This window comes from Rhodotorula toruloides (assembly GCF_000320785.1).
Source record: "Rhodotorula toruloides NP11 unplaced genomic scaffold Scaffold26, whole genome shotgun sequence".
Classification (NCBI taxonomy): Eukaryota; Fungi; Basidiomycota; class Microbotryomycetes; order Sporidiobolales; family Sporidiobolaceae; genus Rhodotorula; species Rhodotorula toruloides.
In genome coordinates this window covers 151,132-165,277 of record NW_015622986.1, presented here as the reverse complement: position 1 = coordinate 165,277, position 14,146 = coordinate 151,132, and the positions used below count along the sequence as shown (strand labels likewise).

General features: G+C 61.3%; 6 protein-coding genes across 6 annotated transcripts; 3 read left to right on the top strand and 3 right to left on the bottom strand.

Annotated features, from left to right (window-relative positions):
• Positions 1-412: 412 nt before the first annotated feature.
• Positions 413-2,640, top strand: RHTO_04196 (methylenetetrahydrofolate reductase (NADPH); the record flags this gene model as incomplete). The annotated part of the gene is made up of 8 exons (XM_016417864.1): positions 413-486; positions 559-642; positions 703-820; positions 904-1,059; positions 1,115-1,951; positions 2,011-2,097; positions 2,154-2,472; positions 2,534-2,640. The coding sequence occupies 8 exons, from the start codon at positions 413-415 to the stop codon at positions 2,638-2,640; spliced, it is 1,782 nt and encodes a 593-aa protein (XP_016270780.1).
• A 654-nt stretch (positions 2,641-3,294) lies between these two features.
• Positions 3,295-5,454, bottom strand: RHTO_04195 (smr domain containing protein; the record flags this gene model as incomplete). Its single annotated transcript, XM_016417863.1, has 4 exons — positions 3,295-3,497; positions 3,556-3,662; positions 3,767-5,358; positions 5,422-5,454. The coding sequence occupies 4 exons, from the start codon at positions 5,452-5,454 to the stop codon at positions 3,295-3,297; spliced, it is 1,935 nt and encodes a 644-aa protein (XP_016270779.1).
• A 148-nt stretch (positions 5,455-5,602) lies between these two features.
• RHTO_04194 (uncharacterized protein) lies at positions 5,603-6,058 on the top strand (the record flags this gene model as incomplete). The annotated part of the gene is made up of 3 exons (XM_016417862.1): positions 5,603-5,632; positions 5,754-5,773; positions 5,938-6,058. The coding sequence occupies 3 exons, from the start codon at positions 5,603-5,605 to the stop codon at positions 6,056-6,058; spliced, it is 171 nt and encodes a 56-aa protein (XP_016270778.1).
• A 341-nt stretch (positions 6,059-6,399) lies between these two features.
• Positions 6,400-8,144, bottom strand: RHTO_04193 (phosphomannomutase; the record flags this gene model as incomplete). The annotated part of the gene is made up of 10 exons (XM_016417861.1): positions 6,400-6,503; positions 6,569-6,660; positions 6,848-6,948; positions 7,013-7,049; positions 7,104-7,130; positions 7,187-7,222; positions 7,280-7,448; positions 7,508-7,628; positions 7,685-7,716; positions 8,081-8,144. The coding sequence occupies 10 exons, from the start codon at positions 8,142-8,144 to the stop codon at positions 6,400-6,402; spliced, it is 783 nt and encodes a 260-aa protein (XP_016270777.1).
• A 268-nt stretch (positions 8,145-8,412) lies between these two features.
• On the bottom strand, positions 8,413-11,784 carry RHTO_04192 (lanosterol synthase; the record flags this gene model as incomplete). The annotated part of the gene is made up of 15 exons (XM_016417860.1): positions 8,413-8,516; positions 8,632-8,751; positions 8,868-8,928; positions 9,053-9,196; positions 9,305-9,444; positions 9,521-9,714; positions 9,783-10,089; positions 10,152-10,222; positions 10,303-10,553; positions 10,630-10,840; positions 10,898-10,919; positions 11,005-11,126; positions 11,184-11,325; positions 11,380-11,439; positions 11,496-11,784. 15 exons carry the CDS (start codon positions 11,782-11,784, stop codon positions 8,413-8,415), a joined length of 2,238 nt encoding a protein of 745 aa, XP_016270776.1.
• Positions 11,785-12,055: 271 nt separating this feature from the next.
• Positions 12,056-14,021, top strand: RHTO_04191 (actin-related protein; the record flags this gene model as incomplete). Its single annotated transcript, XM_016417859.1, has 6 exons — positions 12,056-12,154; positions 12,221-12,420; positions 12,519-13,537; positions 13,596-13,783; positions 13,861-13,896; positions 13,962-14,021. 6 exons carry the CDS (start codon positions 12,056-12,058, stop codon positions 14,019-14,021), a joined length of 1,602 nt encoding a protein of 533 aa, XP_016270775.1.
• Between the last annotated feature and the right edge of the window lie 125 nt (positions 14,022-14,146).

Sequence of the window (14,146 nt, the reverse complement as noted above, 5' to 3'; positions counted from 1 at the left end):
CTTGAGCAGCTCGAAACGCCTGCGGTGTATCGCGTGTCGTCTTCAATGCCTGCCCGAGCCCACCTGAGCCGACCAACATACGCATACACCCAGGAGCACGTTTGAAGAGGTGGGCCGATGGCGAGGCGACGAGGAGAGCTCGCGGTCGGCTGGATCGTCGAGTAGAAGCAGAAATAACACAGGAAGCAACTGCCCAGCGTCCACCAAGCTGCTCGAGCGGTGTCGGCGTTATCGTTCCAGTCAACCTCGTCCTCGCCGACCTCGTTCGACGTGTTCACCACCGCTCACCTGCTCGTGCTGGGCTTGTCTGCGTCTAGAAAGTGCTACAGACACTCGATCAACCAGCCACAGCAAACGCAACCCTTCCCCTTGCTCCTCTTCCGCTTCCCCGACTTTCCCTCGACCGCCTCGAATGGTCAAGATCTCGGACAAGATCAAGAAGGCGGAGCGCGAAGGCAGGCCATGGTGGAGCTTCGAGTTCTTCCCGTGCGTCATCAGCCATCCAAGCGAACCCCTGTGGGAAGGCTGACCTCGTTCGTCCTCCTCGGCACCTTTCAGGCCAAAGACGCCCGAGGGATGGGTCAACCTGTACGACCGCATTGAGCGCATGCAGCAGCTCGGTCCCATCTTTGTCGACATCACGTGCGTCAGTACCAAACGACCGAAAGGCCCGCTGACCCTCCCTTCTCCTCGTTCGAATAGCTGGGGCGCAGGCGGTTCGACATCTGAAGCGACGACCAACTTTGTCAAGACGGCACACAGCGAGCTCGGTCTCGAGACGTGTATGCACCTGACATGCACCAACATGCCCGTCGAGATGGTCGACAAGGCTCTCAAGGCGAGTCCGCCGTCTTTCTCTCCTCTCAAGCTTTCCAGCTGAACGCTCTTTCGTCTCGCTCACAGGAGGCTTACGACTCTGGCTGCCGCAACATCCTCGCCCTTCGTGGTGACCCGCCTCGCGGTGTCGAGGAGTGGAAGCCGACCGAAGGCGGGTTCAACCACGCCATCGACCTCGTCAAGCACATTCGCAAGAACTACGGCGACTACTTCTGCATCGGCGTGAGTGCGTTCCGGTCTCCGTGTGCGCGCACACGCTCACCTGTCCCGTGCGCAGGTCGCTGGATTCCCCGAGGGCCACCCTCAAAGCGAGAGTCCCGAAGCCGAGATCCGGCACTTCAAGAAGAAGGTTGACGCTGGAGCGGACATCGTCTTCACGCAGATGTTCTACGACGCCGACGTCTTCATCGACTGGGGTCGCCGTCTCCGCGCTGCCGGCATCACGATCCCGATCGTTCCTGGCATCATGCCCATCCAGACTTTCGCCGCCTTCAAACGCCGAACCGACTTTGCCGGCACGATCGTCCCGAAGGAGCTGTGGGACCTGCTCGAGCCGATCAAAGACGACGACGCCAAGGTCCGCGAGGTCGGCACTGAGTATGTCGCCGACATGTGCCGCAAGATCCTCAACGCCGACTTGGGCATCCACGGCATCCATTGCTACACGATGAACCTTTCGCGCGGTACCGAGATGCTCCTCGAGGAGATGCAGTTCGTCCCGACCGCCGACCGCGTCAAGCCCCTGCCCTGGCGCCTCTCGCTCACCCAGAAGCGCCGCGCCGAGACGACCCGCCCGATCTTCTGGTCGAACCGCCAGAAATCGTACATCACTCGCACGCGCGACTGGGACGAGTTCCCGAACGGCCGATGGGGCGACGCCTCTTCGCCTGCGTTCGGAGACGTCGACGCCCTCCTCCTCGCGCTTCCGCACAAGCCTCAAGACGCGATCAAGCTTTGGGGCAAGCCTCACTCGCTCGGCGACATCGCCGCTCTCTTCGCCCGCTTCTGCCGCGGCGACTTGAAGAGCTTGCCCTGGTCTGACCAGCCGGCGGCGAAGGAAACGACCCGCATCGCCGAGCAGCTTGCGCGCATCAACGAGCTCGGCTTCTTGACGGTGGGCGTGGCTCTCTTGTGCTTCGTCTCGCTCTTCGCTGACGGGTCCTGCACCATCAGATCAACTCGCAACCTCGTGTCGACGGCGCGCCTTCCGAAGACCCGGCTGTCGGCTGGGGTCCCATCCGCGGCTACGTCTACCAGAAGGTGCGTTGGATCTTGCACTCCGTCCATCCAGCCCACTGATCTGAAACTTCGCGCAGGCCTACCTTGAGTTCTTCTGCCCGCCGGAGCTCGTCGAGCCGCTCCTCGAACTTCTTGGCGACACGCCTTCCGTCACCTACCACGCCGTCAACAAGCAAGGCGACTTCCGCTCGAATACGGCGCCCGGTCCGAACGCCGTCACCTGGGGCGTCTTTCCCGGTGCCGAGGTCATCCAGCCAACCGTTGTCGACTCGACGGCGTTCCAGGCGTGGAAGGACGAGGCGTACGAGCTCGGGTGGCAGTGGGCGCAGCTGTACAAGGAGACGGCGCCCGAGACCTACGAGGTCATCAGTCGCATCTTTAGCGACTTCCACCTCGGTGCGTTGCGCAATTGCCTGCGAGTCTCCTCGAACATCATCTGACTCGCTCTCTCGCGCAGTCAACATTGTCTTCAACGACTACCGCAACAATGACGAGGACGCCATCTTCAAGCCGTTCTTCGAGCTCGCGCACCAAAAGGGTCTCTCGGTCGCCAATGGCCACTGAGCTCGCCACCCGACCCGCCTTTCCTCCTCTTCCCGCATTCAACTGTTCATAACGTCTTTTCCCGCCCGCATCGTCAACCGGTCCCTCAGCTCTTTCAACCTATCTCGCTTCTCAGTCTCGGCAGTTTCCCCTCGGTTCTATTGTTGCTCTCAACAGCCGCCTTTCCTTCGCCTCGCCGTTCAACCAGTCGTCAATTCCGTCGTTTCAACACCAATTTGCAGTCTCAACACCCTCTGTATCGACTTTTCAACAACTCCCGGTACCCCTGCTTGTCGTTCAACCCACAGCCCCGTCTCTGCATCAACTGCATCCACCACAACCCTTCGCATAAACCACCCCCTTCGTGCCATACCTCTGCGGGTCTCAACGACCGACGCAAACCCCCTTGTTACCCCCTCTCGCCCTCAACGGGCTCAGCGTACGGCTCGAGTCGAGTCGCGATGCATTGCCAGCACTTTCACCAGCTTCTCGCGTCCGTGCGTCGTTGAAGAAGCTCTGAAGTCGGTGCGCGAGTGAGGCAAGGAGCGTTTGCAGGAGAGCAGGAGAGTGTACGTTACAAGACGTGCGAGGCGGGCAAAAGCGATGCAGCACGACAACAACATGTACAAGAGGTATCGATCTATATGCAGCGCGAGCACTCCCCCCTCGCGAGAATCACTTGACGCCTAACACCTTGACAGCGCCCTTCGTACTCCCCGCCGTCCCGATCCCGCCAGCGACGAGCGGTCCGTCGTCCCACTTCCATCGCCAGCCGTGCTTGTCGAGGTGTTTTGTGACGGCTGGAGCGAGGATTGGCGTGTTGTTGCGCGAGTGACGGCCGACGCCGACGATGATGCGGAGGGGTGTGATGGAGACGGCTGTGAAGGACGAGCGAGTCAGACGAGGGAGTACGAGAAGCTGATCGGATGGACATACAGTCTCGCGCGTTCGCCCACCACGAGTTGGTCGCCTCGTCGACGATCTTGAGCGCGTGCGCGAGGGTGAGGCCGTGCAAGTCGATGGTGTTGGGATCGGTGATGGTCCTGTGGTAGTAGACGAGTCAGGCCAGATCATTCACTTTCACGCGCTGCGGAACAAGCAAGCCTGTCCCGCTTGAACGACAGAGAGCGCAGACTCGGCGACTCACCTTCGCTCGCCCACGGCCGCCTTGGCCGCCCTCTCCTCCCACTTCCTCCTCTCGCGATCGTACTCCCTCCCCTTCTCGGCCCAATACCCCGCCACCCCTCGTTCTCCCAGCCCGCCTTTCTGGAAATGCCTCGCAGCAGTGCGGAACGCCTCGTTCCGTTTCTCGAGATACTCGAGCGCGAGGGCCGCGCAGTCGTTGTAGGAGTGCGAGCGGTCGGGTGCGGGGTGGAGCGATGCGCGCGGAAGAGTCGGAGAGCGACGGAGGGAAGTGACGGTTGTGAAGCCGTCTGAGCCGGGGATGGAAGCGAGAGGCGTGACGGACGATTCGGGTGCGTCCGCTGAGAGCATCGAGATGAGCGTCAGGTTCTTGCCGAGGTCGGACTCGAGGTCGCGGAGGAAGTGGTGGAGGTCGAGCGCGTCGCTTAGGTCGCCTTCGGTTGCCGAGAGGAGCATCTCGAGGACGTCGTCGTTTGCTCGAGAAGGAGGAATGATCAGACGGAGCTGGGAGCGCAGCTCGAGATTGTTCGGGAGAGTCTCGAAGGGTCGCTCGCGGGATAATTGAGAGAGGAGGACGGAGACGGTATGAGGGAGGGAAGAGGACTGCTTGTAGTAGAGTGAGGTGATGCGTGCGGCGGGGATGTGGAGGAGAGTCGAGAGGAGCGAAGTCTGCGAGGTGATGGAGACCCAGGCGTTGGCGGAAGAAGGGGCAGAGGCGAGGGCCGACATCGACGGCGGTTGAGTCGCCGCGGTCGCGGCGGCGGCATACGAGATGTGCGGTGTCGACGTCAGCGAGTACGAGTTGCTCGCCTTTTGCGCCGCCTTGACTTTCCGCTTTTGCTGCCGGTTCATCTCTGCGATGCCGTCCGGATCTGCCGGCGCCGCTGCCTTGGCCGCGGCTTCTGCGTCCGCCTCCGTCAAGGTCGTGATCAAGTCCTGAGAGAGCAGGTCCTCGATGAGCGTCTCCAGGTCCGCCGGTCGCGCCGCAACTCCACCTCCTGCCGCTGCCGGCCTCGAAACCTCCTGAATTTTGGCCTCGAGCTGGGCGAGGTCGATGTGCGGGAAAACGCTGGCGAGGAAAGCGAGTGGGTCGTCCTCGACGTCCTCGAGACAGTCGTCTGGAACGTCCCAGACGAGCTTGCCCGCCTCGAGCGGTCGGCCGTCGTCATCGCTCGTGAGAGAAGCCGCCTCGCTGCGTGGCCAGAAGCGCGCCGCCTGCTCGTCCGACTGTGCGTCCGACGACCCGTTCGAGCCAGTCCTCGTCGCTGCGCTCGCGCCATCCTCGATGGTCGTGCGGTCGAGTCGCCTGCTCAACTCGCTCACGTCCCGGCTGCGACTGCCGACCTTGCGCGGCCTGCCAAACTCTGCCGCAGCCTCGTCCAGCAGTCTCAGCAGCTGCACGCGGTCGTCCTCGCTCGGCTCGGCCTGTGACGACGCAGCGAGGTCGGGTTCATCGAGGGGGTCTTGCGAATCGGCGTCGCGTGCGAGCGAGTCGAGGATGTCGCGCGCTGCGCGCTCGTCTGCTGCCGAGAGTGGGTGTGTAAAGTCGGACAGGATGGCGTACACGAGCGCCGAGTCGAGCGATGGAAAGTCGGCCTGGGTGAGGTCATGGAGCGAGGTGAGCGGGTCGCTTCACGGGCGCGGGAAGGGCGGGCGCACGATGAGACGGTCCTGAGCAGACACGTGAGCCATTCTGGGCTGTCGCTGAGCCTGTCCAGCCGGTGTGAGCGGGTCGTCGACGAGTGTTCCTCGACAACCGTCAACTCGCCGTTCGTTGACCTTGTCCACCTCACACAACACCGTCGTGCACCTCAAACTCACGCTCAATACACTCTGCAACATGTGCAAACCCGCTTACTGCGCGAACGAGGTGCGTCCACCGCTCTCCTTGCTCTCCAGCGCCCGCCTCCCTCGTCCTTCTGTTGCCGGAATCGTCTCCTCGCCTTTGCTCCCCAACGACAGCCCGTGCTGACCTCTTCCGACGTCCACAGGACTGCCACAAGAAGACCTGGTGAGTCGAGCGAACAGCGCTCGCAAAGAGCAGCCCTCGTTCCCCTTCGACCCTCCTCGCCTCCTCGCCTCCTCCGATTCGGCATACGTCGTCACGCCACTCTTCCTCTTCTTCCTCCTGCTCCTCTCGACACTCGCTGACTACTCTCTGCGTCGACCGTGCAGGTGGGGCTGCGGCAACCACATCGACTCGGTTATGAACAGCGTCCCCGAGAGCGAGAAGTGCCACTGCGAGCCTCACAACCCGCTCGCGCCTGGCGTCGTGCCCGAGGGCGTCAAGAAGTGAACTATGCGGTGCCGAAGCAGTGAGAAAGGGAAGGAAGATGGCGGCGCAAGCAGCGATTCTTGAGGCGGAGTCGGAGGACCCTCTGTACAAGTCGATGACACTAAGCTATATCTCAGCCTTGCGAGTGCTTCACAAGCCAAACGACAGCGTGGCCGAAGCGACCGAAGACGCATGCTGACGAGCGCTATACCTGCTTCACCTCCTCACCACTTCCCTCGAGAGAGCGCCTCGTGAGAGTGCCAAAAAAGACCGAATGTCCATTTCCCTATAAACGCACGCAAGAATCCCACCTCTTAAACCTCCACCCACACCTATATCTTGAACCGTCAAAGCCTCGGGCTTCAGAGCTTGAACATCTCCCGGAGGATGGCCATCGTGTCAGCAGGAGACTTGACAGCGTGACCGATCGTGCGCGGGTCCTCGTAGATTTCGTTGTCGTTGCCACCTGCACGAAGAGAAGGAGGTAAGCATCGCCTTGTACCGGAGGAGGCGCGGGGAGGAGCGACGGACCCTTCTGCGTGTTGTCTCCGAAAAAGTGGATCTCCTTGAAGTTCTCCTTCTCGACCTCGGGCAGACAAAACCTTTTATCCCATCCAAACGGACTGGCAGAAACGAGCGGAAGCCGCAGGAGAGCGTGTAGAAGGCGGCAGGAGGCGCAGAAGTTGTCGGGAGGTCGAGGAGGCGCGAAGCGGCGGTGGCGGGGATTGGCGGGTCGCGAGAGGGGACAGGGCATCACAAGAAAAGTCAGTACACCTAGCGGATCCAGCGGAACAGGTCGGGAGGACGCACAAGACGTCGAACGAGATCTGGCCGCCGATCGAGTAGGTGAGGCCGTAGTCGGGGAACTCCTTCTTGAGCTCCTCGATAAGCTTGGCGCGGATTTGGTGGACCTATTTATAGTGAGGGGAGGTCGTCAGCAGAGGTTTTGGGCGGCTGAGAGATGTGGGAACGCACCTTGTCATACTTCTCGAACTCGTCACGTTCCTTGATCCTGTTCGCCAGACCCAGATCAGCACTCTCCTTATAGACCTCAAAACAAGCCTACGATGCGTTACGGCCGATGGGTGAGATGCTGCAGGGGAAAGAGTCAGTACGGGGAAGGGGAAAGGCGAAAGGAGCCAGACTCACTTGACCATGCCGTTACGGAACTCGATGAAGGTACCGCTGCACAATGAGCACGTCAGCGTTCATCTCATGCGTAGCGAGAGACGACGAACGCACCGCTTGACGGGGATGTCGAGGTCGGCGATGTAGTGGAGGACAAACTTGACGAGCTTCTTGTACTTGTCCTCGCCGAGCCAGCCGATGAAGCTCTGGCTCGCGAGCTGCTGGCCGAGACGGAAGGCAGTCAAGCCGTTCTCGGAGAAGCAGAAGTCAAAGTCGTCGGTGACTGCGAGCGAGCCGGAGGGTCAGTTCAAGCGAGAAGCGTGGACGAGTGAACGGGCGCACCGTTTTGGCCGTGGATGGCGAGCTGCTCCGTCTGCTTGGCGAGGTCGGATCCACCGACAAAGCCGATGACGGCAATCTCGCGAACCTGCTTCAAGAGGTCGAGCATCTCCTGCGACGCTTGCTGTGGAGGGCGGCGACATCAGTATCGGCTTGCGACTGAGGTGGAGGGCGACGCACGCGACGGTTGGGGGTGATGGTGCCATCGACATCTGTATCAACGCGAAAGGAAGAAAGTGAGCTGATTGTTCGACGACTTCGAGGAGAGTTGGGTGTCCTGTTCGCATCCCTTGAGCTGCGCATCATTCAGATAGCATACACCACATCACTCGTCATCCCTATTGTCCCTCGAACACCCTGCATGAGTCACCGCAACGTTCGACCATCGCGTTGAGCAAGTCCCTCGAAATGCGTCCGTCTTCGCGTCCGCCTGATCGGCTGATCGGGCATGCCAGCGCCGTCCGTAGCATCCCCAGTAACCCTGCCATCTTCGCCGCCCGTCCTCCCAGTCCCGCGCTGCCTGGATCTGCCCGCTCGAAACCGCGACGAAACGAACGCGAGTTGGCTGCAACGGACCGAAGAGGAGGCAGATGTCGCCCTTGGGACGCTCGCTGAAGGGCTTGACGGCAGCAGGAGACATTCTGGCAGCGGATTCGAGCGGGTGAAGCAAGATGGTGCGAGGAGGGCCGCGCGAGAAGGACGCGAAGCGTGTTGACAGGGGAAGGAGACGTGGAAGACACTCTCTCGCTTAGCTGCAACGTGGAGACGTTGCAAGCGCTGTATAGACTGCTGTACACGTACTGAAAGTGTCTACGTGGCGATCGCAGCGCTGCCGCTCGCCTTCTCCTCTTCCCCTCCTCACTGTCCATCCTACTGCTCCTCCTACTCGTCCTCGTACTTTGCTCGGCTCACCACCCCTCCCTTGGCAGCTTCTTCCACGCCTGGCCGAGAGCGTTGATCGTCCACGCAAACTTGAAGTTGGGGTACGAGATCGCTGCATTCTTGTTGAAGACTGCAAGTCGGAAATGGCTGTCAGCGCACCCAGTCGGTAATCTGTGAGGAGGACAGCGAGACCGGGCGCAGGGAGAGGCAGAGCTGAGTGAGGGACGGAAAGGGCTCGAACGCACCTCCCTCGATGCTCTCCTGCGGCCAACTCCCGTCCGGCTGCTGGCGCGACATGATGAGGCGGCACCCGCGGCGGATAGGTTCAGGGTCGGGGTATTTGGCGGTGAGGAGGGTGATGACGGCTGCGTAGGCGCGCGAGGAAAGCGAGAGTAAGCGTGTAGCCGGCGATCTCCGAGCGTAAGACGACTGGCATGCGGCTTGCGCCGTCGCAAGGCATCACAGAGGCGACTCAACTCACCCCAAGCGGTATTGACGACCTGGCTCTTGGCGTTGTGGACGTACTGCTCCGTCTCGCAGCTCTGTCGAAGAAAGGCGTTCCGTCAGCCTTGCGTCTCTACCTTAGCGACGTCGCGCTTCAGGTCCTTCCACGATCTCCATCGAGTGCGGCAAGCCTCGCGAGCGCGTGAGCTGACGGCAACGCACCTTGTAACTCTCGCCCCATCCACCGTCCTCCATCTGCTTCCCGAGCAAGAACTCGCAAGCCCTTTCGACGTGCGAACTGTTGCTGTAGTTCTCGCCAGCGAGAGCGAGCGACTCGATCGAGAACATGGTAGCGTAGGTGAAGCACTGCGAGAAGGCGAGGGTGAGCGCTAGTCTCGCCAGTTCCGTTTGGAGGAGCTTCGGCACGGCATCGCCAACCCTCCCCTGTGAAGCTCGGTGACACGCAAGACTCACAATGCCCCAGCTCCCGTACCAGCTCCCGTCCGCGCGCTGCGCCGTCTTGATCCAGTCGATCGCCTTTTTCGACGCGCGCTCGATCTCGCCAGCGCGGTAGGTGGGGTACTTCTTGCGGAAAACGGAGAGGGCGGTGACACCTGCGTTTCGTTCGAGGGGAGGAGAGGCAGAGTCAGCGACGTCGAAGTGGAGGGAGAGGAAGCAAGCGAGACTTACAAGCGGTCGTGCACTCGACGTAAGGGTATTCGATCATGATGTTGGCGAAAACTTCTGCGGGGTTGAGCAGCTCGAGGAGAGGCGAGCCGCGGACAAGCTCGTACGAGGCGAAGCCGCCGGAGGGGTTCTGGAGCGAGAGGATCGTGTCGACGGCGTCGCAGAAGCGAGGGTACGAGACGCGTTCGGTGACGTGTCTGTCAAGCGCCTCAAGGTCAGTCGCGGTGAACAGGTAGAGCGAGGGAGCGAGAGAAGCGGGACATACGGCAACTCCTGCAGAAGCAGGACGCTCTTCATGCCCTCGGCGGTACAGTCGCTGACCGTATAGCTCTGTTCCGCCGTTGAGAACGGCCAAGCGCCCTTAGTCCTGTGCCTATACGCCTGCTCAAAGTGCGGCGGATTGTCGCGAATCTGGCACTGGTCGAGCCAGTCGAGCAGGAGGGCGGTCGAGCGCTGGTTTTCGGGAAGAGAGGCGAGACCGGACTCGTAGAGCGCTTGGGCGATGAAGGAGGCGTCCCACAGCTGCGAGCCGTTCGTGCCGGTCATCATCATTCCGTCCTTGGACATCCACACTGTGTGCGGACAAGGGATCAACTCCGAGCGCTTCTTCTCGTGCATAAGCGAGTGAGCGCACTAAAGTCGCGGATCTTGAGGACATGCTGCTGGAAAGCCTCGCTCTCGGGGCCTTCCTCAAGCCATCGGCAGCTGTGTGTGGCGGGAGGAGGGCGAGTCAGTACAGCCTCGCGCCTGATCGAATAGTCGCGACACCGCCAATAGCCACGCACATCATGTTCATGGCCTTGCTGACCGGGCCAATCGTCTGGTAGCTCGTGTTCTCGTCCTCCATGACAACAAGCTTGTACGCCCTCTCGAGCGCCTTCTTGCGGATCCAGCTCGGCGCGAGGCGGTCGTAGATGTCGAGGACGGCGAAGCAGGCGTTCGCGACGCGCGAGTGGGGCGAGTAGACGTCGTAGGGGGAAATCGAGTTGCGGAGGGAGGGCCAGTCGATAGAGGAGTAGGGCTGGGTGTAAAGCTCCTGGGAACTCGCGAAGGCGAAATACGTCAGCACTGCACAAGGTGTGTGAGTGCTGAAGATCTGCCGCGAGACTCACATTCCGCAAGCTCCGAATCAAATCGTCCTCCTCCGCCTGGAACCCCTTTCCGCTCAAATACCCCATAGGGATGTAGACGTTCCTTGTGTGGATCCACCAGCGCCATGGATGTATGGGTGCGATGTCAGGCAGGAGCCAGAGCTCGGCGGGCGTCGGGTTGAGGCCACGCCAGGAGTGGACATTGAGGATCGCGAGCCAGAACTTTCCCCATCTATCGACATCGAGCGGCGTCAGCGCCGTTCACGCATTCTGAGAAAGCTCGACGCACGAAGGAATACCTTCGCAACCACCTGCACCGGACAACAACGTCGAGAGGTTAGGAAGGTCAGCTCGGGAAAACCCCAACCGCTCAGACAGCGGGAGTGCCGCACGCACCAAGCTTGTGCAGGCAATTGCGCGCTTTGACCATCATCGGCTCATCAGGTCCGACGCCGAGTAATCGCAGGACGACGTAGTTCAAACCGGTGCCGAAGACGGATGAGCGCGCTTCGAAGTGGCTGCAAGCGAGTCTTGGTCAGCCCGGCAGAAGTCACCGTTCGTACTGCCGGACACACATTCCCCAACCCTGGTCGTCCTCGCCGCCATCGCGCTGCATGTTGGCGAGATACCGCGCAATCTCGATTTTCCACTCTTCAGGTATCGGCGTCTTGGTCACATACATCGCGATGATGATGCCCGGCAGCAGGAACATCGGTCCTGCGACACGATTGTCAGCGAGTGAGGAGACGAGACAATTTGAGCGCGACTGACCGCCGTACTCTCCGCTCCAGTGTCCGTCCTTCGACTGCAAGCGCTTGTAGAACTCGTAGCCTGCACGAATTAGGGTTCAGCGCTACCTGAATCCGCGCATTTGACACAACACTCACCTTTCTTTGCCGAGTTTAAGGGCGTTTCTGCGGCTTCAGGCGAGACGTCCTTGAGCGGGAGGTCGAGTCCAAGCCAGTACGCCGTCTCGTCCGACTGCTCCGCCGCGCCGCGCACGCCCTCGTCGTCCTTCCCCCAGACCGTCTCGTACGCGGCAGCACTGGGCGAGTCGGCGTCGCGGGCGTAGTGCCAGACATGCCTTCCGCCGTCGGTCGCAGACGAGAGCCTCCAGCGGAGCGGGTCGGTCTGTCCGAGCGGTCCAGCGGGTGGATAGCTGCGCGGCACTGCCATTTTAGATCACTCTGAGCGAGAACAAGCCAAACAGCGTGTGTAGTCGAGGACGAAGAGGCGCCAGGTGGGGTCGAACCATCGCCAACACGCTCACCCTCGTACGAGCGCGCGCTGCTGGGCTGTTTGATTCGGCAGGAGCTTCTCTGGCTCTCTACAGGGCTTCCCCCACCGCTGCGAACCGCTCCCCTGCCAAACTACCACTTCTCTCGCCTCATCACTCTCGCAGCACAAACACGGCGACAACTCGACGACACGGCAGCAGTAGGCAACGATGGTCGTACGAGACGATGTCATTTTGATCTTCGACCTCACATCGACCCTCCTGCGGGCGGGCGTGGGCGTGCACGACCTGATTAGGGGACCGCTCGTCGTGAGCCGCTCTCTATCAGACCTAAGGCCGCCTTAGCAGGGCTGATGAACGTTTGCCCGCTCACAGGAGCTCCCAACGCGCGTCGGGCGGATGGCTGGCAAAGCCGGGACGCGGGTCGAGGACTTTCTCGTCGGCGCACAACTCGCAGCGGCAGAGGCAGTCACGGCAGCGGGAGGAGTGCAGGATTTCGACATCATCGACCCGATCCGGATCGACGAGAGAACGGGCTTCGAGGTGACGGACTGGACGGCGCTCGAGGCAGTTTTGTGGGTCCGGTTGCCGCATGTCCAGCGTGGAGGCGTTCTTGACAAGTGCAGACGTTGTGAGGAGGCTCGAGCCTTGACTGACACGACTCGTGTGACAGCCGCTACGCCATGCACACCTCGATGCAGCTGCAACGACCACCCCTCGCTCATCCTACCGTTCTCTGCATCCCTCCCTCTCTGCCCCAAGCGACAGTTGACGACCTTCATCGCCTCCTCTTCGAACGCCTGCTCATCCCTCAGCTCCTCGTTTCCTCCCGACCCTTCTTCGCAGCCGGAGCAGCCGGCGTCCTGTCATGCGTGGTCATCGATGTCGGCTACCGAGGCGAAGGGACGGAGATCACGGCTGTACACGAGAACCAGGTTCTCGAAGCGCCTTCAGGGATGCGAAACCCTTTCATCGACGAAGGCGCATGCGACGACTACTGCGCGCTCCAGCTGCTCGAGGCGGATTCGACGATTGCGGACCAGTTCAAGGCGGCGAAGGGTGCGGACGCGGAGTTGTCGACTGGCGAGCTCGTCAACGGTTTGCGGCGGATCGTGCACGACCTCAAAGTGCAGGACAAGATTGCGTTTCAGTCGCCTTTCCTGAGCAAGGAAATTGCGGAGGCGGCGGCGTTGCAGGCGGCTGCTATGGGCGTCGAGGTAGCGGATGAGGGAACGTTCGATGTTGCAAAGGTGGTCGTGGAGGGCAAGGTCAGCGAAGTCGTGCAGAACAAGGGGAAGGGCAAGGATGGCGAGGAGGAAGAGGGCGACTTTGTCCGCGTGCCGAACCCCTTTCACACGGCGCAACCTGGGGCTGGCCAGATCGACCTCACCACCGACTCTTCACCGAAAGCGACCATCCGCATCGGTCCCGCACGGCACCGCTACCTCGAACCGCTCTTCTTCCCCCCTCTCCTCGCTTCACTCGCTCCTTCGGCCTCATCAACCGCCGCACGACTTGGCATGTCGCAGTACGAACGATTTGCGACATCAGAGGGGAAGGCGCTGCTGGGCCAGGCGGGCGTACACGAGATGGTTGGCGTCGTGCTGAGCGACGTGCCGGAGGGCGACGTACGGACGACGGTCAGCGAGGCAGTGGTCGTTGTCAGCAGCGGGAGGGTGGCGAACAACCGATGTGCGTTGCTTTCTCGTTCAGGGATGCGGACTTCCAAGCTGACCTGCTTCTCTCGCAGCACTCGGCGCAACTCTCGTCCCCCTCCTCTCACCCTTCCGGTCCGACGCCTCCGCCGCGCCTTACGACCCTGAAGGACCACCCTTTAACCGCGCGACACGATACGCGCGGACGCCCGACTACTTCGCCAATTTTAAGGACCGGGCGGGAGATTGGGCATGCTATCTGGGCGGGTGCATCATGGGGAAGGTGCGTCGTCTCCCTACCTCTCTGTTGACTCGTCTGTCGGACAACAACACTGATTTTTGCGAGTGTTGGCTGCACAGCTACTCTTGGGAGACACGCAGTCGAAGCTGTTCACCGTACGCCTCCACTATGCTCCTCCTTTCCGCTCCGCGTCGTCCTGACTGACGTCCGTCTGCCGCAGACAAAAGCTGATTACGCCATGCGCGGCCCATCTTACTACCGACGACTCGACACGATCTAGACGGAACGAATTGCTGGACGGTCGCACAGGGAGCGTTCGCAGCGCAATTGTCGAACTGCAAGACCTCTGTTGCACAACTCGCGGAGACTGAGAGTGTAGCTGTGACCTGAGATCTGTTGAGCAAG